The sequence below is a fragment of the Anopheles darlingi genome, chromosome 2 (genome assembly GCF_943734745.1).
Source record: "Anopheles darlingi chromosome 2, idAnoDarlMG_H_01, whole genome shotgun sequence".
NCBI lineage: Eukaryota > Metazoa > Arthropoda > Insecta > Diptera > Culicidae > Anopheles > Anopheles darlingi.
Window position 1 is genome coordinate 23,881,903 of NC_064874.1, and position 25,000 is coordinate 23,906,902.

General features: G+C 49.7%; 3 protein-coding genes across 4 annotated transcripts in view; all 3 read right to left on the reverse strand.

The window, feature by feature from the left end:
• The window catches only part of LOC125950202 (homeobox protein unc-42), a 16,834-nt gene extending 12,571 nt beyond the window's left edge, over positions 1 to 4,263 (reverse strand). The window contains exon 1 of one of the 2 annotated variants that reach the window (XM_049677970.1): positions 3,849 to 4,263. In XM_049677970.1, coding sequence (XP_049533927.1) covers positions 3,849 to 4,248 — 400 coding nt within the window. In that variant the 5' untranslated portion in view covers positions 4,249 to 4,263. The remainder of the gene's footprint in view (positions 1 to 3,848) is intronic. The other variant, XM_049677969.1, reaches the window with a different exon arrangement.
• Positions 4,264 to 18,539: 14,276 nt separating this feature from the next.
• LOC125952233 (uncharacterized) lies at positions 18,540 to 19,622 on the reverse strand. Its single transcript, XM_049681584.1, has 3 exons — positions 19,482 to 19,622; positions 19,046 to 19,166; positions 18,540 to 18,820 (listed from the first exon to the last, which is right to left on the reverse strand). The coding sequence occupies exons 1-3, from the start codon at positions 19,620 to 19,622 to the stop codon at positions 18,540 to 18,542; spliced, it is 543 nt and encodes a 180-aa protein (XP_049537541.1).
• A 3,101-nt stretch (positions 19,623 to 22,723) lies between these two features.
• The window catches only part of LOC125952235 (uncharacterized), a 2,848-nt gene continuing 571 nt past the window's right edge, over positions 22,724 to 25,000 (reverse strand). Inside the window, exons 3-4 of the mRNA XM_049681587.1 lie at positions 22,932 to 24,995; positions 22,724 to 22,841 (exon numbers count right to left, since the gene is read on the reverse strand). Of these exons, the coding sequence (XP_049537544.1) occupies positions 22,724 to 22,841; positions 22,932 to 24,995 (2,182 nt within the window). The remainder of the gene's footprint in view (positions 22,842 to 22,931; positions 24,996 to 25,000) is intronic.

Genomic DNA, 25,000 nt, shown 5'->3' on the forward strand with positions numbered 1-25,000 from the left:
ACTGGCGGCGGCGGCGCTAGTGTGCCAGATCGGACGGCGTGTTCCGTAGATCACCTTCGGAGCTCCTCCAGCCCCCCCCTCCACACAACGGTACTGTGACTGATGGTCACTAGGAACACACACACACACGCGCGCACACGCACACATGTCCATGCGATGACAGTGTCATATCATGTGCGACTTCATGACAAAGGCTGGCTGCAAAGTTCGCAATCGCATCCGCTAACTAGCAAACTCCAGTGTACCGGATGTCCTGTTCCGCCATCGTCATCGTCTCTAATGATGATAGATGCGCATAATTGTAAACCGTCAGATTCTCCGTCGGCAGTCCGTCCGTCCGTCCGTCCATCCGTCTGTCCGAATTCCCGGATCTGGATGATGGATAAGATGTAAATGGCGTAGCACCGTCAACCGTCAAGCCTGTCAGCACACTCTACACTCAAGGACATTACACTAGTTTTCGGTAGAAGCTGATGTCCCTGGCGCACATCATTCCGTTGGTCTTTAAGACGCGGATTCCCCGGGGGAACCCCCAGCGTAGGCCTTCAAACCAGAATCGCCTGCTATCAGTGGACGAAAAATGGCTTCCTCCTGGCCGGCCGAAGCTATCATTGGCCCCCTTTTTTGGCCGGGCATTAACATAATTTACAGGAAAATAAATAATTCATTAATAACCGTGCTGCCCGAGTCCTTGGGGTCGATCGCCACCGACAGCGAGTCCTGGCCGCAGCAGTCTGGCGTGGCGTGGCGTGACCGTTCTGAGCCTCATTTCGACTCGGGATGACCGCGACCGCAACCTTTGCGCGGACGGCCACGATTTTCGCGACGCGTCACGCGACACGACGCGACGCGACCAAAAGAGAGAAGGAGAAAAGCGATTAATTAGTTAAATGACACCCACGTTTACCTGTTAATTAGCCCATCTACATAATTGATAATGCGCCCGTACCGACCGACCGACAGGGCACTTGGCAGGCAGTGCGCCCGTCGAAAGACGGTGCTGGCGAGGGAACCATTTAGCGGAGTTGCTGCCCTCTCGAGGAAGCTTCGGCGAAGGGCTTCGAAATGCTTCGCTAATCAACCACAAACTCTAAGTACCTTGGCCACCGCCGGGTCCGCGAAATCCTATTTTACGGATCCAGCCTCCTCTCACGCGCGTCACACGCTGGGCATACGGATGGCTCCGGAGCGTCTCTAATTCTACACCAACCATATGGCCATGGACAAATGGCCTCTCTTGCTCTCTATCTCTACGTCCTGCGTGCCAGCGGAACTCTACTTTGTTCCCGGTCTGTTCCGAGGGGTTTGCTTGTTCCTCCTGTCCTGTCCTGGCAGCCGGAACGGAACTCCGGGGCCCAGAGAAGTAACAATAATGAAGTGCAGCTTACGACAAGTATGTCAACACCTTTTGATTGTTCGCCGCTCACCCCCTCTCTCTCTAATCCTCCTCCTCCTCCTCCTCCTCTTCCTCGCTGCTGCTGCTGCGGAACTACTTTATTGAGGAGTGAAGTGCACGCAGCGCAGCGAGAGTCCGGGGACCCCTTTTTTGGTCACACACACACACGCGCGCGGGACACGCCAGCCAAGGGTGGCGAGACAACGGTGACAAAAAAGAGAGGGTGCCAGGATGGTTCGGATTTCGGATTACCCCTGCGTGCATGTGTGCAGTGCGGGGCGAGGGGCTTGATGCAGCTCAATTGCTTTGTAATCAACGGTGGTGATTTTGGGCATTGGGCACTGCCCTACCCCTCCCGCCAATGACGCCTAATGACCGGTCCCTTGGTCTTCCGTCACTCGGTGAGGTGACGTGCGAAGTGAGAAGTCGTCTCACCTCGGTCTCGGTCTCGAGGAACATTTGTTCGGTTTCCGTTTACCAGAAATGTAGCCATTTGTTTGCACTTTGCACCCCGCCAGCCTCGGGCCTGGAGGTACCAGCCGGCCTACACCCTTCCTTCTTCCGTGTTCTGGTCGCTCGGCCTAGTCTACGGGCCACAGGGCACAGGAGGAGGCCGTAGAGAGCAATCAACCTGTCATTATTATTGTTATCACCATCAGCATTGTGCCCCGTGCTAGTGGTTTCCCGTTCCGGTCGAGAGCGAGGGAGGAAGGAAAGGGAAAGGGGAAATAGATTCCAAATCTTGTGGTATCATGTTGGGCAGGAGCGATGCTGCAGTGGCTGCACGTGTCCGCCAGGAAGCCATGTTTGTCCAATGAATTCGCGTAATAAAGTTGATCTCGAGTGCCATTAAACCAACAGCAAGCCGGTGGCTCGATGGAGTTGTTTGTTTGTTTGTGATTGCAGATAATTTCGATTAATTGATTGTTAATATTACACATTGTTGGTTATGCTGTACCGGCAATGCTATGCGATTTGTTTTCTTTAAATCAATTACCTCAAAAAAATCACCTAAGGTTTACGCAAAGTATAAAGCAAAATTGTCTTCAATTTGCAATCCCAAAACAATCACACACTGACTGAAATGACATTCATTATGCCTCGATATTCAACCTTATTAATGCAGCAGATCATTTATCACTTTTTAGCATCTTAAGCCTCTTTTAGTTAAATTTCAATTTAAACATACGGCACACCCGTTCTCATATATGTTAAAAAAAATTAAATTTAAAATTTATAGTGATTTGCCAGGTGTGTGTTCCCTAAAAAACCCACGATTCATATCAGAACATGTATACCAAAAAGACCAATCATCCAATGACCACTTTGTGTGTGATTTTCGAAGAAAATTAATCGTATTTGGGTCTTTTAAAGATATGCAAGGCGATACATAGTCATTTAATTATATGAAAACATAAGTATTTTACAAAATTTGTAGCGTAGTTTTTAGAGTAAAATAATTTAAGGAAAATTTAAAACATAAAACCGTTCGTAGGGAGCCATTTATAGTCACAAATGGCAAATGGTGGAAAAGCAGTATGTTTACCATCAAATTGCAGTAAACAATGCTTTATTTGTACTATTCAAAACATTATGCTTCGAACATTGCATACTATGACCATAGATTCACTATTTCTCCAATGTACTAATGTTGTTAGAAAACGAAGCATCTGCTTCTAGCTTTTCGTCGATTTTGTGTCCAGTACTCATCACTCCTTTAAGTTATCTGTTCCTTTATCATATAATCAGTTATAAACTGGCTTAAATACGGGACAGTTATTGCCTTGTTATTTATTGTTTGAGATGAGTTGGCTTCTTTTCACTTTGAAACAATCTTGGAATTTGTGGACACAGTTTCATGGCCATATTCTGCAAAACCAGCCGGACGTTCAATCTATCCAGCGTGTCCGTCGGCTTAATGACATCTCCCGCAGTGGCAGCTGGTTTCAACTCTTTCAAATAACCAATTCCCTACGTCGTTGCCACATGGTCCGTCCACCGGTCAAACCGGAGTGCAATCAGACGTGGTCAAAACAATCCAAAACAAAGACCAACGTCCAGCTTCACCTGGTACTGTACGGCCCTGTACTGTCACCCCCGTAAAAAGGACATCTCGGACATGTCTCGGTGAAGATGGTACCCAATCTTCGTGAGCCCCGATCAGCCCAGCGCACTCGTCAGCCGTCGGATCTTTGGAATCAATCCCATTAGCGGCCACATTTGCGGGCCATTTACCGCGCGGATACCACAATTGAGGGATTATCCCTGAGGCCTCCTCGGGGGGTCCAACGGCGTCAAAAAGATAATCCCGGCCACGTGCGCCCTCTAATCGTTGGCTGACGCTCTGTCTGGCCACAGCATGCCGACGGGGATTCACCTCCTGCCGTTGTTTCGGATTCGGTTCTGGTTTGGTCTGGTTCCGGATCAGGAGAAGGAAGCGGATTGTTCTTACCCGTGACGGAACCATTGTCGGACAGCCGGTTCGGAGGTGTGTGTGCCGGTGTGTGGTGGTGGTGATGATCACTGATCGGAGTGCCGGTCAAACCACCGTACAGGGCACTGAAGTCTTCCGGGGTGCTGCTACACTTCCGATGCTGGCCTATCGATTTGTCCCCGTTTGCACCACCGTTATGTCCACCGCCCCGGCCATGGTCCTGACCGCCCAGTCCAAGCAGTCGGTTCTCGTGCGACGCTATTCCCATTAACCGGTTGTCCTGTAGCGACATGAATTTGCTCTCCTGGCCTGCATTGTGTTGTGCCAGGTTACCGTGGGACAACGCGGCATGGTCATCGAGGAGTCCCTGCTGCAAACCGAGCAGCCCCCCGACCAGATTCGGCCGCAGATCGTCCATCAGCTTCGATTGTCCGCAGGAACCGGCGGCGTTAAAGTTCAGCTGACGGCTGAAGATGGCCGGAAAGATGTTGAACTGCTGCGAGTCCGGACAGCTGCTGCCGCCACTTCCGGCACCTGCCACACTGGCCGTCGGACTGAGTCCTAGTGGTGGCTGAAGCCCCGCTACCCCGTTCGTCGCACCAACTGCGTCGACACCGAGACCGGTACCGAGTACACTGCCGCTGCCGGTGCTGCTGCTGCTGCCTAAACCACCGATACCGCCAAGGATACCACCTCCGGTGTTTCCACCACCAACACCACCACCACCGCCAGCAATTCCACCGCAACCAATGCCACCAGCAACGCCACCGATGGGGCCGCTTCCGGCGCAGTTGGTTTTGAACTCCACCGTGTGGCCGTGGCTGCCGTACGGCCGGGAGCTACTGCCGGCGGCAGGTGGACTGGATAGTGACGCTGGATCGGCAAGATCGGCATTCACCACCGGTAAGCAGCAATAATCCGTCGGCAGATACAGCTTGAGCGAACGAAGGGGTCCCGGATGATGCCTGAACCTGCCAAACCACACCACGCGCCTCGTACGTCCACAAACACACGCACACGGGGACACACGCACAGACACTCACACACGTAGTATGTTTTTCCAACTTTTCGACCCTCGTTGCCCCTGTTGCAGAAGATCTACTGAAGATCGTGGAAACGGCCCGGACACATTTCCATTCCGTCCCGACGGCTCCAAGCAGTAGATCCAAGAAGGCGACGGTTGTTTGACACTTGGTTCTTCTGCGCTCCACCGTGTGGCGATCTCTTCATCGATGCTCTGCACTACTCACTTTTGCAGACTTCTTGGTATCTTCATTATTGCACGCAACTATGCTTCAGACGTTGGAATTCACTAGGACTTAAGGATTCTTCAAGTTGTTTTGTGTCTTACTGGGAGGTTATAGAGTGGCGAAGATTAGACCATTAGACCATCAACACATTTAGGCTGGTTATTGCACTCGGTATAGGACACTAGGCTAATAGTTTCTAATTTGTATTATCGGAAAAAGGATTCTCTTTTATCGGAAAAAGATTCACTGAACTTGGCTTGACCTGTAACCTGTAGAAGACCTTCTTTCAACTATGGTTCATAACTCGCGAGGAATCACTTTTTAGCTATCAATATCCACAGTGCTCTACCCAGTGCTTTCTATCTCTGTTTTGACACTTAAATCCATGACATCCTGCGCATCCAGTGTAGTGCTCTCACAAACTCACCGTCAACTACTAATAAGCTGCATCAAAACAACGCAACAACCGAAACGAGAACTGGACTCTGGAGAATTTGTGCGAACGACGGCGAACGAGGCGACGCGACGACAATAAAAAACCCCCGCCGGAATGGGATGACTCCCTCAAAAACACACTCCACTCCCCTCCCGGGGGCCGCCTACACAGCCACACGCACCCAGGCAGTCCCTCGGTTTCGCTGGAGCAGCGGCAGGACGTCGTTGAACGTCCTTTCACGGCGTGGCCACGGTGTTCGCGGTGTACGGTGACGGACGGTTCTGTGCACTGGTGGCTCGCTGCTCGGTTTGGTGCATCGGTGGTTTGATCGGACTGCGAAATCGGAATGCTCGCCAGTAACAGAATTAACATCATCTGATGTCTCGTCCTTTGCGCGGGCCTCGGGCCGAACCGGGCCAGGCCCGTCCCGTGCCCGTGTCCGTGCCCTCCTTGTCCATTTCCTTCGGTGCCCTACGGTGCCACCCTTCAACCGCACCATCATCATCAGCAGCAGCAGCAGCAGCAGCAGGAGGACCATCATCAGCATCATCGTCGTGGTGTGCGAGGGCGCGAATTTTCCGAACGCCGAAGGGGTCCTCGCACACATTCGTCCTGTCTTTCTCGCTCAATCTCTCGCTCTCTCTCTCTCTCTTTTGGGCATTTTCCAAAACGAGAACGGCGAAGACCATCGAAAGCAGCCATGACATCGAGGCAGTGTTGCCAAACTTCGTTTGCTTGGTCGAGAGGGGGTGGGTGTTTGACAAAAAGGACATTCAGGACCGGCCGGGGGGAGGAGGGGTTGGGCACGTGTGCTAGAGTGAGTCAACTGCAGCTCACTTCCGGCGCCTTCTGACGAGGGTTTGAGTGAGACAAACGGTCACTCACCAAGTAGCCGGACATGCGCAATGCACATGACAAACACTTCTTCGTCGTGGGCGAATGTCCTTTCGCGGTGGAAAAGGACACTGCCGGAAAGCATAAACGAGACAACCATAGGATGATCCCCGCGTATGTATGTGTGTTTCGGTCCTTATGGTGGCGTCCGTCGGTCGGTTGGAAAAAAATGGACCAATCATTTCGAGCTAATGTTTTGCGTTCTGTGCACACACACACACAATCGAACACATCGTGGTTGTCAGGGAAACGTAGAGAGCGAAGGACAAACAAGGACAAAAAAAGGCTGAGCTTGCATGCCGAAAGTGAGATAACGTGCATTTGTGCGTCCGTTCGGTACGGTGTGTGGGTGTAGCGAGCTCCTCGTGTCGTCCTTTTTGGTGTTGGTAGCCCGGCCATCGCCAAGCGCCATCGATTTGATCGACCGCGAAACGACTCTCTTTTGGTGTTTGGACACCATGCTCGGCGCCAACCTCAGCAGACACACCCGGTACACAATTCACAAAATGGTGGCTCCCACTGTCGGCACCAACAGCAACAGACCGACTACTGAACCGACGCAACTCGATGTATTGGCCGGAGGTTTTATTTTCATTTCAGTTTCCCGTAGTTGTTTCCCTTCGCTACTTTATCTACGTTGGGGTTTCTCCTTTTGGACGTTCCGCACAGGACACCGTGCGACTGACCATGTCTTTGTTTGTGCGGCGTGTCTCATGGTGAGGACAGGGAAGCGTTGGTTATTTTCGTTCTCCAGCTGCCAGTGTCAGGCAGTTCCGGGCACCGGGCAAGTCCCGCGCCTGGGAGTTCATCATAACGTGTCCCCCATGACGCCATGGAGGGTGTTCGGGTGGAAGAAGAAAAAACAATTCTCAGATCCCACCCAACCGGACTCTCCAAGTTGACCAGATGATGTTTTTTAATGTTTTTAGTTAATGGCTGTACGCCGTCGGTACGTACGTCCCTTTCGACGCTCCACTGCATTAAGCGATTCGCAATGTTTTGCCTCGGATTGCGATGGAATGGGACACTGACTTTAAAACTATTAGATCCTTTTTGGTAATTAGCATGTTTTCAACCACTGGATAGTTCCCCATTTGATTAGTTCGAATTCTAAAATACGGTCAATACGTCATCATTTCCTTAATCGAACCAAGGTGAACAACATGACCTATGATCAAATGAAATACCTCGTTTTTCCTCTAAAGCTAGTGCCAGCTTTAAAAATTTAGAAAACATTAAAGCACACCGGCAATACCATTCTCGTGCTCGTGAGTTCTACCTTTCGATGAATGATTGCCGATCAACGATTACCCCGATTCCGATAGCGGCGCTAGGGCTCTCTCTCTCTCTCGCTCTCTCCCTCTGTCTCTGGCTGGCTGGTTGGCTAGCTGGGTGCAAAACAAACTGGCCGGATGGGGACCAGCAGGGCCGGACCCCAGAGGGTGGATGACATTTGTGGAAATAAAGTTTAGCAAATGTAATTATCCCTCCATGCTGCTGCTACCGGTGCGGGGCAGCTGCACGGGACATTTGGTCAAATCTTTCGCCTAACCTGGCTGGCCAGAGCAAATCCGTTTATCATGATACACGCTCCCGCTTCCCGCATCCCGCTCGGGAAATCCGCTCCGGCAAACCATCCCTTCCCCCGCGCACCAATCGCCACCACTAGACCCTTTTTTTGAGGCTTTTGAGGTTTGGCGAACGGAATCCTGTTCCACCGGACGCGACGACTTTAATCCCAGGGCCACCGTCGATTTGTACCGGTGGAGCAGCCAGGAATGGTGCAAATGCTTGAAAAGAGTTCCGAAATTGATTTCAGTACTCAACACTTTAAGCATTCCTGATATAGAGAACACCCAGATGGGAATTGATTTAAAAAAAAGAGATGTTTTAAATATTCCCTTTTTTCCGCTTTCCCGTGACGTCACATCTGCTCATGGGAGCCCTCGGCCGGGAGTGCACATTGTCCCCGTAATTAGGGACCGATGGTAAAGGCTAACTAATAGCACGTGTTGCCACTTACTGTGTCACAATATTTACCCACTTCCGGCCTTCCGTCGCTCCTAAACGCCTAATTATTTGGAGGTGGCGCCGTATCCCGGTGGAGGCGTGGTCCGTCCTTGCAGCCGTCCTCCGTTGTTGTTGTTGAATGAAGCAATAAAAAGGTGCTCACCGTCGCCACCGTCGCCACCGTCGCCACCTTTTTTCGTTCGTTCGTTCGTTCGTTTGTTCGTGGTTCAAATGTGACAAAAAAAAAAGGAAGTGAACTCATGCGGTGAAAATAAGCTTTACAATTTATCGCATCCACCCCTGAACCCGATGCCCTTCGAGCTGACACGTGACGACGTGTGCCAGTCTCCAGACCAACCGCGTGTCGGTTTTGGTGTGAAGCGAAAGGTTTTGAATGATGCTGAGATTCGCGACAACGGGGACTCTTTAAAACGAATCGGAAAATCGAACGAAAGAGGAGCAACGAACGGGTGCGAAACGTGCTCAGGAACTCCTACGAATGTGGTCCGAAGGAGCAAGAAGTGATAGACCGAATCATGAAACTGGAGACGAGTGAAAATGGAAAGTAGTTCGTCGAGCAGGGATTTGGACGGGAAAAGAGGCTCAAGGAAAGCGAAACAGTCGACGATTACTAGTTGGTTTTAGTGCATCGGTAACCGTGCACTACCAACGCGAAATCGAATTAATGCGAACCCACAGACGCAGAGTCGTTCAAGGACAATCTTCCAACGACTCTCCTAAGAATACTCCCGAGAAGAGGGCGACACTTCCAACGGAAAGTATGCTCGTCCGCGAGTCCCTTTCATGTTTACGAACCCTCGTCATAGCAAGCCATTGCTGCCACGAGATGGAATCAAAAGGAATAAAAGAAAAAGGAGCGGCGACGGCGGCTAAAGTTCAACCCAAAATGGCCGAGCAGCGAGCGTCAGTAAAAACAAAAGCCCATCAAAAGTTCCACCGTGGCGTGTCGGCCTCCCTCGCAGGCAACCCACGTTTTGGGGCACGTTTCACCGCAAAGAAAGATGACTTTTTAGCGCCATCGCGAGCGCCCCGCACAAAGAAGTAAGCCACGCGAGTACGAGCAGCGAGTTAGTATATATATATATAGAGAGAGAGAAGCGTAATGAAAAGCGCTTCGCTTCACCAAAAATGAAGTAATGGCTCGCGAGCCAGGACGAGCTGTGCGCGTATGTGCGCGTGGCAGCGCACATTTTCCTTTTTTTCCCTTTCTGTGTTTGGGAAGCAGGAAAATGAAAGGAAAAAGTTTGCACATCAAAGGAATCCTTGGAGGACTGTGCACGAAGTCCTTCGTTGGCCCTCCGTCGTACTGCTCGGTGTGCGGTTGCTTCGATGTACTTTTTTAAGCAGCAAAAAGTCCTCTGCCCTCTAGAGTGGTTTGCTTAGTTACCAGCAAAGCGGTACCAGGTTTTAGTGCGTTGACAGTCACTTGCTGTGCACTTTGGCCCTTCGCCGACAGTTGATGCAGCATTTACAATGCATTCTACTATTTGTCAAACAGGCGCCGCTAATTTAATGATTTAATGGGTTGAGCGTGGGATGGAATCGACGTCGCAGAAGGGCGTCGTTTGATGTTTAATTATCGATCGATTGGAGCATTCGAGCGGAATGGTGATTAGCTGCTTTAAACCAAGCGAGGAAGCATCGAGGGCGTTATTTTGAAATAATGCGATGAATTAAACTTTAACAGCTCACAATGATGTAATACACAGTGAATTCACATTCCATTGAAATGCAACCCTTGATGCAGGGGTTTTTAAACTAATAAAACCGATTTTACAATCACGTCATTATATTTTATTCAATGCTTTATTCTCTTACTATTTTATGGGTATTGTTTTTAAATGAAAATTTATTCCAAATCTTTTACTAAAATGAATTTGTCCTAGCAAATTGTTGGTAGTTTTCGACAACAATTCTAAGCTTATGTAACATTTTCAATTTTTGTTTTACTGTTTATAATGCATTGTTTTAAAAATAAAATAGCACATCGAATTAACAACAAAAAATCAACAGCTAGACCATAACTTTCATTTTTTAAAAACATATCAAATAGCGGACTATGCTACCAAATCGTTTAAAATCGCTATTTAACATTATAGAAAACCATTCAGAACATTTCAAATAAGTCAAACATGTACTGTATGTTCATTCAAAGTATTATAAAGCTAGGCTACTTATAATATTTTTCTTCAGCGCCAACATAGATCATTTTCTCTAGGATATTATTTCAAGGATTCGTATCATATTGTTCCGCAAAAAAGCCAAAAACAATAAAAGCCATTTCAACATGATAAAACATGTGGAAAACCGCTCGAAATGTTTACTTTTATGTATCGTACTACTTCACTCATATGAAGGAACGGCTAATCTGAAACTGACAAAGAACTCCTAATCGCAGAAGCGTATGCTGGCACCCACTAACAGCCGCTTCTCGAGCTCGAGCACGAAAGACGCGTCCTTAGAACCCTGCGAGGAATACGCGAGTGTTCCATGCTTCCATTGGAACCACCCCCAACCCCGGCAGAGGGGGTCGCGGGCTCCACTGGCCTGGCATGGTATGTGCTTTTTGCGAAAGATTGTATATTTTATGCGGGATACATTAGCCAATTTTCGGAAAACCGTTTTACGGACAGTTACTAAAACGTTTCCCCCCTCGCACCTCCGTTGCCTCTCTCTCTCTCTCTCTGGGTGGAGAGCGAGCAAAACCGAAAAAGGACGCGACGTCGAGGACGCGGCGCCGGTGGCTAGAGCTAGATGGCTGACACGGAATCGGCACCCAGCTCCACTGCAACCACCGGCAACCAGCAGCTGGATTGTTTGCCCTTTTTTGGGTGGGTGGGGGGCGAGCGACCACCTTTTCCCTCCCTCTGGGAATGCGGACCGTTTTCAGAGAGATTAAAAGCGAGGAAAGAGGGAGAGAAGAGGGAAGAAGGGAGATGGGGGAAAAAAGTAGGGAAAATACGTAAACGATCGTAATTAAAAAAACATGATTCCTTTTATCTAACGGGCGAGAGCATAAAAAGCTTAATGTACGTGTACACTTTCGATGCTGCTCCAGGAACGGGACCCCCCCATTGGGGAGATGCGCCTGTAGGGTTGGGGTTGTAGTGGATTCGTTGGGATGAGTTTCCCCTTTCTCCCCTAGGACCGTCCGTCGCCCGCTGTCGCTCGTTCGCTCACTAACCTTGCGGCTCTCGATTGCTGCTCGATTTCGATTCGTTTCTGGTGTGGCCACCGCGGGCACAGAACGGAGCACGAGAGGTGAGGAGAGGAGGTGGAGGTGGATGGAACCGAATCGAGACTCATTCGCCTGGCTGATGGGTTTTACCGCACCTCACCGCACCGCACCACACCGCACCATAACCTTCCCCCTTTCATCGTCGGTTCCATTCCAACCTGGTGGCTGGTGTACATCAGCATCATGCCAGCGGCAAACAGACCCGCACCCCCTCCCCTTCGGCAATCACCCCGTTCGCCCCTGTCCCTGTCAACGCCAACGCGAACGCCAAATGCCGTTCGAACACGCCAGCTAGCCAGCACCACCGTCGGGCCGTTCATCCGTTCGATCCGTGCGCTGGCATTTTGCTCTCGCTTTCCCATTATCCTCGTAGCATCCACCGGCAGCGTCATCGTCGGCAAAGGATCATCATCATCATCGCCGCCGTCGTCGTCGTCGTCGTCGCACGTCCCTGTGCTGCAGGTAAATTATGTTCGATTCGCTTCGTTCCTTCCTCCGGTTTGGCCTCCATCGGGTTCAGCTTGCTTTCCCTCCCCCCGTCACAAGATGGCGCACGAGCGCCATTCGACGGGAGTTTCGGCTTTCGCAATTTCATCCCACACTCCCGATCACTGCCACCACCACCCACGAAAAAAGGGCATTTAAATGTTTTTCCCTTTTTCTTTTGTTTTATTTCTTTTTTTTTTGTTCGCTTCCTGCTCCTCTTTCCTTTTTGGCATGGCGATGTTTTAATGTTATTTGCTGCAAAACATTAAAAATGGGCGAAAAGCGTCACCATTACCCTATGCCGGGAGGGCGGGAGCTTCGCTGCGTTAAAGCACTGACAACCGAGAGGTTTCGGAAGGGGGCGGGGGCGAGCAGAGAAGACAGATAACCGAATGCAAACGCTAATAAGAGTTGATATAACGTTCCCGCCGTTCCCGTTCCCGAAAAACCCTCGATTCGATGGCGCCATTCACGCATCCATTTCGGTTGACAGTTTGGCGGGACCCTTTTTACGGCCTCGGCCCATTGCACGGTTCACATGCTCCCTGGTTGAGGGGAGGAGACAGCGAGTGAACTCACATGGGAGCATCACATGGCATGGTAGATATTTAACATGAAGCGCCACACCACCACCGGGAGGCTGTGCGAATGGTGGATGCTTTTGGAACCGCTACAAGGGACGGGGGGAAAACACACGACAGGAAGCGGCAAGGAGTGGCCATTTAAGCCATGTTGTTGTTTCCGTGCGTACACGGGGACACGGTCTTAACGGAACGCGTTTTCCTTTTCGCTCGATATCTCACTTCCAGAGACAGGAACGAGCTAAATTCGTTACTTTGTGTTCGTGCGCGAATGGAGCATCTCCAGCATCTCAAGATGGAACCGGGGAAACACATTAGTCCAGCGTATGAGAGAGTGTACACCCTCCCCCCCCCCCCCCCCCCCCCATTGCAGAAAGAAACCGGAAATCGGCTCTTAAAGCCATCGCTCGGCCAGTATCCTGCCGGCAGGATAATCCTTTAAAAGAAGAAATTCGTTTTTTTGTGCACCAATTGCTTGCTACTGGCGTGATATCGGTATGTGAAGGGCTGCATAAGCTTGTTACTCAATACATACCGTTTATGAGGGTTAGTTTATAGCTGGTTTTAGCATAAACCACACACCACATTTTCCAGCTTAATAATCCTATTATCGAAACTAGTTAAATAGCTAAATAATGCTTTAAAAAATAATTGAAAAGCAATTGAAAAGGTTCAGAACCAGTTAGTGTCTTCCATCAACCGAGCACATATGCATCACCGAGTGGCCACAGGATGCGAAAACGGTCCAACGATTAGTACATTCCGGGCTGGGCCCTAAGTTTGATTGCTAATTCCACCAACATAAGGAAGGCGCACGTCATTCACGTAGTTGGCCGTGGACCGACACTATTATGCTATTATGTAGAAACTGCATAACCCATCCATCCATCCATCCATCGGCGCGAGCAGCGCTCTCTCTCTCTCTCTCTCTCTTTCTCTCTCTCTCCCTCTCTCTCTCTCTCTCTCTCTCGCGGTTGGTTGTGAAAAATGTGGAAAAGTCCTTGGAACAACAGAAATCCCATCGAACAGGTCCGGGGCAAAACACGAGAACTGGGAGACCTCAGAAAAAAAAAAAAAAGAGAGAGAGAGAGAGAGAGAGAGAGAGAGAGAAACAGATAGAGCAGAGAAAGAGAGGGAGATTGATGCGGTCGAGTTTTCCACCGGCAGCACCAAAGTTTGATGTTGGCGAGCGTGTTTAATAATGTTGCAACGAGGACGATGTTTAATGACTTTTTAATGGAAGCCAGTAGAACCGAACCTCGAGTGGCTGGGAGGAGGGGAATGAGGAGGAGGGGGGCGCAAAAACGGCGCATGTTGTCTATTTAGTAGAGGCTAGAGCCGTCTGCTCGCCGCATCGCTGGGCACGGGATCGAGATATTTTCCATTTTTCGAACCATCCCGGCGCACAATCCTCGTCGATCCTCGTTCAAAACCAGCTTCCAGCGAACGCATCTTCTTGCCAGCCACCTAGCCAGCCAGCCAGCGGTTCGATGGGATGATTCTCCACTCCTTCTTTTCTTCCTGTCTTCCTTGGTGGTGGTCCTTGTATTCCGCGAACGCCACGATTTCATCAGGATCATCCTTCGGTCGTCGGTCGTCTGGCCACGGGGTGGGGGTTTCTTTTTTCAATTTTTCGCATCGCCTGTGATGTGTGACGCGTGACTCCCCCGGTACCCACTTCCTTTCACGCCTCACAACCGCGTATATCTCAATGCTCAATAGCCGGCAGCAACACGAACCAGCACGACACCAACCGGGACTCGTCCTCCTCCTCATCGTCGTCGTCCTCGTCGTCCTCGTCGTCGTCGTCGATTTGGAAGAGCATCAGCGACAGCTACAGAGGACGGAGGGCAAGAAACCTGACGAAGAAGGGACCGTGAGGTGAAGGTGTGAGGTGATGAGAATAATTTCTTATGCCGGAATGAATTTCACCATCTCCGGCGCGTTTTCTCCTCTCCTCAGCCATTCCGACCATTTCTGGGTGCATTGCCTCGGGGTTGTCGCTTTTTCGGGCCGTGGATTGGTCGAGGAGTAGGAGTCCTTGTTGGCGCTCGCTCGTCGATACCATCCGCCTCTTCTTGGCGCAGGGGTTGAGACTTTGCTGCTACTTGAGCTCCCCGCGTTCGAGCTTGTTTTCTTGTTCTGACTGCGAGCAAAATGTTTCCGAATGTGTGTGTGTGTGTGTGTGTGAAGCGAGAGTTAGGGAGCATCTTTTTGTTTGGTGGGTCGGAAGATGGTCGGAAGAAGGTGCTGCGAAATGTTGCGAAACTCGTGTGAGCAAAACGAGCTGCTCTTAAAGAGAATCATGATGTTCAGACTCCACGTTATGTAGGAAATTTATAAAGCGAAAGCAGAAATTTTTGTAGAATTGTGAATGGAGAAAAGGAAGTCATTTTTAATCTTTATTTAAAAGGAACATACGATGTTGGCAACTTGTTTGTAAAAGTGGGAAAATGTTTTTTAGAAAGGATTTTGAATCGTTTGAATCGAATCGCACTTTATACAATCATCAGTTCATTCCATCAAATATTAGCCAAGTTGCCATGTTAAACAGGAAAATGAAACCGTAAAACACACAATAAAATATGCATGCCCGTTGTATCCAGGAATGATTAATATCCTGAAATCAATCACAACGATCACATGGTCCAGAGATACTGCCCTGTACTGCAGAGGATACTTCGATTTGGAAAAGTAATTTAAAATCGCCATCGAATCCGGGTGCTCGGGCCACAATTTTCCCCGCTCTGGGGACATCAAATGAAATGGTCTGCATCCGGAACGTACACGTGGTACGTACAATCCCGATACACACACACAGATATCCTACACAACCGCTTCGCAAACGATGCTACTCCCCGGCCTTTGGTGATCGGTTTTGCGATAATAAGAGAGCATAATTATCCGTTTTGTTATCCGCAACTCGGTATCGCCTTGCTGGCTGGCTGGCTGGCTGGCTGGCTGGCTGACTGGGTACCTGCAGCACCAGACCTCAGCCAGCACCCGGGATGTCCCACCGGAAACGTCGGGGTCCTGCACCGAATTAGTAATTTCCACTTGCAACAGGCACACACACACACACAGACAGGCACACAACGTCCGAGGAGTTCGAAGTCCGAATCCGAGAACAATCGCTGGCAAGGCAAGGGCATGGCCATCATGCTGATGATGATGACGATGATGTGCGGATGTACCAGGGGGGTGGCGGCGCACCTTGAGGTGAAGGAAGGAAGGGAGGGAGGGAGTGAGTCTCGAGAGTTTGGAATTCAATTCTAGTCCAATTCCGACATATGTATGCCCCGAGGGTACCCAACAGGGGGCGGAACCACTGCAGGAGTTTCGGAAGAACCGAGGGTACGAGCGGCACCCGGAGTCCCGTAGTCCCGGAGTGTGGGGTGAGGTTTTTCACGAATAATTGTTGCGTCAGATGGGAAACTTGGACTCGCACTGAACGGACAATGTGCGTGTGTGCGTGCGTGTGTGTTGCATGTGCGGAAATCGGAATCAGGGCGCTGATCATGCTGATGATGCTGTGGACGATGATGCACTTGATGGACCGGAAGTGGGCTTGGTTTGCTCGGTGAATCATCAAACGTTTCGGTTGTGTGGCCGTCGATCGATAACGGCTTTATGACAGCGCGTCCGGCGACAATTTATTGTTTTATGTTTTGGTCTCCGCAGGCTCGGCAATAACTAAGCCAGGAGGGGAGGAACGAGGGTCGACCTCAATGATTAACAATGACATGTCGGTAGGTAGAACACGATACGATATTTGATGACTATTTTTAAGAATAGATGTGTTTGCGAACATGGAATATAGTTTTTCAATGTATTGTCTAAAATAGAGCTGGTTGTTAGCAAAACAATATAACTACTACATTGGTGGTGTTGAAACAACAAGAATTGAAATGTAACACTCGAAAGTAATCTAGGCTCCTTGGATTAAGTTAATATTGAATTTGAAGGAAACAAATAGCTGTAAACTATCGAACAATCGTAGTAACCGCATTTCGTCAAAAAAATAGACTGAGTTGAGCTGTTGATGGACATTTTAGAGAATATTTAGGTCGCTGTATCATTCTAATCCATTAATTCCAATTCAATAGCTTTTTAACAAATTGCCAAAACGCTCTTGATACTTGTTGGATATGCAAAACGAAACAACAGTCCAACTGAAGTCAAATATCCTACCCCAAAACGAGGCAAACGGGGCCGTCGATTATGGCGATGGCCCAAAAGTCGAAGTGTTGCTTGTCATTCTTAATTTAAATTAGTCTTTTTCAAAAGAACTACTCCTGCCCTGAGGCCTACAATACTCTGGGAGGGTACAGAAGTACGGGTGTCAAGTGACTGACGATGATGATGCCTCATGAGCTGTTCGAATACTTCGATCTTACACATTGGCAGGTGCTATGCTAGAGTGTTTTGTATTTTCCCTGCAAAATATTCCACTTTTGAGAAATCGAAAAATTCAAAGCAAGCGCAGCAAGAAAATGGAGAAATAGGATCTATAAAAAGAGAGGCAGAGATGGAGTAGCAAGTGAAAGAAGAAAAAAGAGAGGGAGGGTAATAGCCTGATCCTAATGGCACCGCATGAACCGGCTCGCTGTTGCTGCCCGTGAGCCTCCAAGCATCGGAAAAACTGTGGCAAAAGTCAGCAGGATATGCTTTCTGCCTCACTCCGGGTGCTGGTGTGCGTACGTGTGTATGCTTGCGTGCGTGCGTGCGTGCGTGTCCCCGCTCATTCTCGGTCGCTTCTGTCACATTAAGTGAAGTGGAGTGTAAGTGCTTTTGAATGTAAATTGTTCGGCAAATCCAAAGTGGATTTAAACAGTTGTTTTTCGCATCCTCCGGATCCCGAGACGCTCGCTGCTTGCTCACTGGTGCTGCTGGTCCGACCCTGGCCTGGCCTGGTCTGGCCTGAAACCCCCTTGGAGGCCCACGCGGTTGAACCCCTGTATCGGGGCGTGCAACATATGGGTGTTGGGTTACAAGGACCGAACCGGACCGATCGGTCGATGCCATGCAGCTAACAGTGACAACTCCGCACAGGAGTTTGCCCTCCACTGACGGTTCCCTTTGAGGTATGGTTTGATTTGGATGATTGTAGGGAATTGTAGGGGCTGAACCCCAGGAGGGTGATCCGCTGGTGGTAGAGGTACCTGCTGCTGCTGCTACATACGAATGGATGCCTCATTAGACGAATGATTCTCTCGCTATCGACGACGGGGCGGTACACAATTTGATGGCATTTCTTCCTACCTACCACGGAGGGAATGGGCTGTTTGTGTGCGGTTCAACTCCGGGCATGTGCCGGCCTGCGATGTGCGATTCATGGTCGGATGTTTTATCTTCGACGATCGATCTGGATGTGCGCTGGAAAGGGTTAGCTGTCCTGATAGCAGATAAATCATTGAGTTTGTAATATGATGCTGTTTACAAGTCATAAGAACTGTTGGATATTGATTACCATGGATACGGACGATTTGTATCTCATTCTTTTGGGTCGAAAAATGGACGAAATGTGAGATCGGAATAAGTAAATCGTTTTAATATATTCGACACTACGGAGAATGCTGCTCTTTTGAAGCTATGTTTTATGTTTCTCGATTTTTATTTATCAAACACTAACATTACGCTCTTCCTAATTCTATGCACACGACACTGACTGCAAGTTAAAATATGTGTCTTTTAGATGTTGTTGTGAAGTGAAATGGTAAGAAAACAATTTTATAAAAAAACACTATTAATGCAGGTATGTGCCATTAAAAACTTTTGCGGTCTGCCAGGTCTTCAGATATGGCAAGGATAGATCATTTCGCACGGTGCACCCTGCAAACCCTCCATGGCGGCCCGATCCAGGCTCACCAGCAGCCGCTTGTAGTTGTAGTTTTCCGCGATATCCGGGCTAAACATTTCCGCTCCCTTCATGAGCGCGTGTGCGGCCCGGGCGTACTCGTCGGCGGTACGCGGTGCCCGGCAAGCCGACCGCATCAGACACCCATCCTGGCCGGAACCTTCAGCTGCCAGGTAACCGATGATGAGGTTCGCTTCGCCCGGCTGCAGGAAGCCACCTCCACCGTTGACACCTTGAAGTGAGGAACGATTGACGAGGAAGAGAAAAAGAGAGAGAATGAAGTTAATGTTGAGGTTGTTATGGAGTCGCTCATTAGGCCGATTACGCAAAAATCTGTCGCGATTGTTCGTCCACTTCCTCGTGATGCTTTTGTATTTGCGTGACAATCGTCACGGTTCCGCCCGAGAGCTTCGGCTAATGGGGAGGCAGCAAACGATCTTACCTTCCTCGCTGCGACCGCGAGCATACTGGCTCCAGTTACCAGCTCCGATCAGCCCAGCTGCAAAGATGAGCGCCTTCAGCAGGAACAGAATCAGCAAATTGGTCAAATTCAAGCTGAGTACCTGCAAGCGATTGGATGAACATTGAGTATTGGGTTAGGACTTCTGCGTCTAGACTTAAAAGACTGGTCAGAATTTCATTTTTCCATTATCCTGTCCTATTAACTATTAATAAAAAAAACCTTCACGATACACTGTTGATGCAGTTTATAATAAACTAAAACCATTGCACTTTGCTTTCACGCTGTAAGTCTCTTGAGTTGCTTATTGAGTTAGGGTTAGGAACACTTCAATTATCTCCGTTCACTTTCTGCTCGATGATGCACCAGCAGGATAATAGGAGTTCTTGGTTTCGCTTCTCCATCACACCACACGCACCTGACTGTTGCCGGCCGATCTGCTGATCATTTCCTTCGCTACGTAGGCCGCCAACTGACCCGCTGGACTGCCCAGAATGTCGCGCGCACTATCAGCAAATCCTCGCCCAGCCGGTGGACCGCGGCCACGCTCGTGCTGCATCACATGCAACTCATTTCCCTCGAAATCATGCACATTTGCCAGCGTTTCCGGTATCACCAGCACCAACAGCAGCACAATGAACCCCAAACACACCAACAGAGCAGGCTTCATGTTTTAATGCTTCAACTTCTCAGCTATTTGATTCTCAGATCCACTGGTACACTGATTTTATTGGACAACAATCCGTTACAACTGGGGAGGACCGTTCTAGGGTCGTCTTCAACACTCTTGTGCAGGTGAACATAAACTGAGCCTTTGGCTGCTGTCGAACGAACATAAATATCCTCTATCGAAGCCGATTGTGACGGAACCAAATTGGCCCCTGCATGTAACTCGGCTCGGCATGTATAGTGCAGTGCAGGTAGTCCCCGGGCCTGGGTCCACCGAGCCGCGAGACCTTAACCGACCGCAGATCATCTAGCAGCCAAGCAGGTAGAAAGACAATGAGAAATGACAATTTTCCTCGCTACGCTTCATCCTAATACCCTCCTCACTCCGTAAAGCACACCTCCTTCCTGCAACCTTCGGGAGGGCCAAATATCGGTGGGATACCGGAGTTGCTCTTGCCGCCGGGTTTTAACGCATTTTGGACTTCATTTTGTTATTATGTTTTTCCTGGCCGACGAGCGGCCACAATAGCGATGGAGAGACGTAGTCTTCGGTGCTGCTGATGGTTGATGCCTTTAATGGTGGCAACCGTGGGCCTCTCCTGAGCTTCGGGCTGAGGCCTCACATTTCCTCATCTCTGCTCGCTCGTCATGAGTCGTGAGCCGCATCACTGCGTAGGATTATGATGGCCACAGGGGCACACACAATGGAAAAACCTTGTAACAATAGAAGGAGAAGCGAAGTAAGTGCATAAGTTCATATTTCATACCGCTGCTCGGCACCACGTGTTACCTTGTTACTCATTCTCTTTCGTTTGCACCTTTCATTGTTTATCACTTCCGCTTTTTTTTTAGTTGTTGAGTTTTCGATGTTTTCTTTCTCGGTAACCAAGTTGGCCTTTCGGTAACCAAGAACCAAGGCATCTTGGGTCTAGGCTCCTGATGTCTAGACATCGCGAACATTCCAACGTGGCAACAGCCAACAGATGAAAAGGGAAATCCCAACAAACAACAATGGGATCACTGACATATCAACGATGCGATGGGCAGTAGGCTGTGAGCTTAATTCGAAAACCACCTGTAGATGCATTAGGACAACCTGATCCGATAAGCGATGCCGAGCTTTTGAGACCATTTTCCTCTCTATTACCCACCGAACCGGGCGATTTGTTCAAATTGCACTCATCCCTCGTTGAATGATGGAGGCATTAGGGCAATCGATGCAACGCACCGCATATGGAGCGTGATTGCGTAAGGGTGTATTTCACGGTGGTTTTGATAGCGGAAAAATGGCTCTAGTTGCTTTCCCTTTCTGGCCTCTTTTTTCCTCTCGAAAACGATGTTTGGTTGACACGACAACGAAATGACGAAATTAAATTATCTTCCTTACAATCAAATGCTAGAAAGGTGTTTATTTTTCGCTGGAATTTGATTGCAACAGATAATATGAGATTTTAGGTATTGACAAATGAACTTTACCGGTATTTATATTGTACAAGGATTGTCTTGATTATTAAAGTTATGTTGATATGAATTTCAGGTTATTTTACAAACATTCAGTAACAGAACAACATGGTCTTGAGTGATGGTTATATGAAGCAGACATTAGACGTAAAAGTATGAATAAAAAATATTAAATTCTTCAAAAACGAAGCCATATTTCGAACAAGACAGTAAAGCAACATTTTCGGACATTAAGGACTGCAAATTATCAACCAAGGAACATAGCGCCCTTTGAAACACGAACAACAAAACACGCACCGATACATATATGAATATTATTTATTTCCTGCATAATCGATGTCACACCTGCTTAAGGGGAAAACGTTTCTAATTTATCTGTAAAACTCATAATGAAAATAATTTATTAAATAATGTTTTGCATCCCGCTCGGCCATTACTGAACAGACCTCGGGCAAATCGCAAAATCCTTTCTCGCACAAAACAACATTCGTATCAAACAAACAAAACAGATAATTCATACTAATATACGCGATGCCGCGCAGCCGGCATCTTAATATCGATCAACCCAAACGATCGATTGAACAACCGAACCGTCGTACCACCGTACCCAGTGGTCACTGCTACCCCCTCTCTCTCTTTCTCTCTCTTTTTCTCGATCTACTCTCCTCCGGATGGTCCTTTGGCATGTGATGCTCTTGTATGTTATGTACAATGCGCACGGGTGTACAAACACGAAATCAAATTCCTTCTCGTCGCTTCGCTTCCTAAAACCTAATAACCGATAATCATAAGAGTAATCATGTCCGTAGAGTGTGTCGAGCGGGATTTCGTGGATAGAGCTAAACAGGAAGAGAGGGCACTAAAGCGGCATGGTTTCGCCGCCGTCCCGATACATAAAAACGGTAACATGTAACATTGTTCTTCCGGTCAACGCGCAACGCGCCGTTCCCTACGCCGGCCGGTGTAGGTACTAAAGATAAGATACTCCTGCGTATTCTATAAATGGGGTTAAGATGTGTCAAGTGTTGTGTGCTATAGGCTAGGGCTCCGAACACTGCTCCCCGATTACCCGATTCGATATTTCCTACTATTTTAATATAAAATACAGAAACGGTTCTAAAACCCTTCTTCTTCTTCTTCTTCTTCTTCTTCTTCCCTTTCACTCCGGCACAGATGGCCCCAAGGACCCGTCGATGGTCCAACGACGTCGATTGAAACGTTTCGTACTAACACTACAGCTAATAGGATATTGCGATATTGCATTTCTCTCTCTGTCTCTCTCACACACACACACACACTCTCTCTCTCTCTCTCTCTCTCTCTCTCTCTCTCTCTCTCTCTCTCTTCGATGGTGTATGTCGATGTGCTTCGTTTACCGGTAAAAGTGCCGGTATCGGTGCCGTAGTAGTAGCTGGTCATCAAAATGCAAGAATCATGCCGCATCGTTGAGCCCGGATTCCGGACTGCACTGAGAACAGGACCTGGACTGGCCCTGGACCTGGACTGGACTGGACCTGGACTGGTGACGGATTAGGAGCGACGATGATCGGGGCTTTGGCAAGCGAACCGGGAGCAATCATTCTGCCGGATTGCGTCCGTCACCTCCGACAGGTGATCGGTGAGCGTGGCAGCCAGGGCCGGGTGCATCCTGCAACGGAGAGAGAAAGAAAGACGACACTAATCAGTCCCAGTTCCCGAGGGTTGGGTGTTCGCCTACTCCTCTACTCCCGCTACTCACATATCCAGCATTGTATACATCTTCTTCTCCATCAGTACGACATCGTCCGCTCCCTGTTGGATCATCACCTGGCAGAAGGTACGCTTGGCGCAGGCCGGATTCTTCCAGTTCGTCTGCCGGAGCTGCTGCTCAAAGCGTGCCCGGGACGAGCTCGCCGAGCTACGCTCCACATCCTGCAGACTGTGCTCCTCGATCGCACGCTTCGAGCGACCGTTCGAGGTCTGCGCGTCGTGCGGATTCATCAGCATCGTATAGTACGGGCGTGGCTCCGTCCCATGCTCCTGCTCCTGCTCCTGCTGCCCGATCGCTTCCAATGCTCGCTTGTGTTCCAGCTCGTCCAGATCGATGGGGAAAAAGTCGGCTCCCGAGCGTCGCAGTAGGCCCATATCGAAAAAACGGCCCACGGCCACGGCCCCCAGCCCAAGGGCGGCACCACCGGCCATCAGCCCTAGAGCCGGGAGTATAATTGAATTTGCAGCTGGTGCCACCACCACGCCAACCTTATCCTGAGGCTCGTCAGACTTGCGTACAAATCCCAGGTTTTTGGAGATCTTCTGTCCTGCCTCGACGATCGGTTCGAGCACCGGCTTGGTGAACTCCTGCACGGACGAGATCCCATTCTGCAGGCTGTCCCGCATCTGATCCGTGATCTTGACCCAAAAGGGAGGCTCATGCTTGACGCGCCGGATGTACCCATAGTTGTACGGGTACGTCGACGGCCCTTTAAAGTTCTCGTACGGCTGCGGATGCCGTGGCATCTTCATCATCGGACCCGGTTGCTGTTGCTGTTGCTGATGGTGATGGTGCTGCAGTTGCTGCGGCTGTGGTGGATCGTAGTAGTCCTTGCTACCCATGGCTGGCTCGATGGCGTACGGCGAGTGATCATTGTGGACCGCCTTGTTGTAGTAATCCGGCGACTGTTGCTGCTGCTGCTGCTGCACGTTCATAATCTTCTTCATGGCCTTCGTCGGTTTACGCTCTACCGGTGGGACGGGTTTAGCCGGTTGTACACCCAGCTCCGGATGTGCGTACTGTAGCACTGGCTTACGAGCATCCTCCAGTTCCTTCTCCTGATTACTCGCGGCATCATTAATCGAGTACAGCTGCGACACGGGATAGTTCGGATTGCCCGGGTTCTGCAGCATCCGGCGTTGGATCTTCGGTTGCTCTAAAGCTGCAATCGAATCCTCCTTAAAGTTAGCACGGCTCACAATCTGCGGATAGTGCTTACGGCGCTCCTCCTCGTTGATCTTCCGCAAATACTCCACCAACCGTGCATTCGAGTTGGGCCGCGAATTGTCCGCCCGCGAAAACGGCCCAATATTGCCCGTCACCCTCGGTCCCTCCGCATTAATGGCGATCGAGCCGACCGTGTGCAGATTATCCTCGACACTGAACGGTCCGAAGCCCGGCTTGAAGCTTTCGCTCGGCTGGAAGTTATCGGCCTTCGTAAACGGTCCAATACTACGCTGCCGGACACCACCACCGGACGCCGCCGATTGAGTACCACGCGCCGGCAAAGGCTTCGCGAAGATCAGCTGCCCATAGATGTCACCACCGTTCTCCAGCTTCGTCGGTACATGGCCCTTCTCGTACGGTACCAGCTCACCATTGATAACGCGCGCATTACGCCATACCTGCCGCTTATCGGACTCATCATCCGGTACCCGTATCCCGTGCACCACCGGTATACCATCGGGACCGATTTCCTGCATCGAGCGGCCACGTTTCACCGCTTTCGTTGTCCCCCCGTTATTGTCCTTCATGTACACCGGATCCGAACTAATTACGACCGGTGGCGGAACTCGCGTCTCCTGGACGGCCTCATCGCTCACCTTGATCCGGACCGGGCGGCGATCGTTCTTCATCGAACCATCGTGCTCCTCCGCATCGTAGAACGAGGCACGCACCGGCCGCTCGACACGGTTCACATGCTCGAGGAACGCATTCACCAGATCGACCGACTCCGGTGCAGAGTCGGCCGACGAAAGCCGATACTGACCGGCGATCCGTGTTTCCGGTGCGGTTTTCACCATCGGTACGGCCGCGGGTGTAGTGGAGGTGCTGCC

Bases quoted from the DNA above. Each gene is read 5' to 3' on its own strand.
- LOC125952233 (XM_049681584.1), bottom strand. From the start codon at position 19,622: ATGCAGCACGAGCGTGGCCGCGGTCCACCGGCTGGGCGAGGATTTGCT. The intron at 19,167-19,481 runs GTGCGTGTGGTG...AATCGCTTGCAG, and splicing joins GATCGGCCGGCAACAGTCAG to GTACTCAGCTTGAATTTGAC. The intron at 18,821-19,045 runs GTAAGATCGTTT...TCAACGGTGGAG, and splicing joins TCGCGGTCGCAGCGAGGAAG to GTGGCTTCCTGCAGCCGGGC.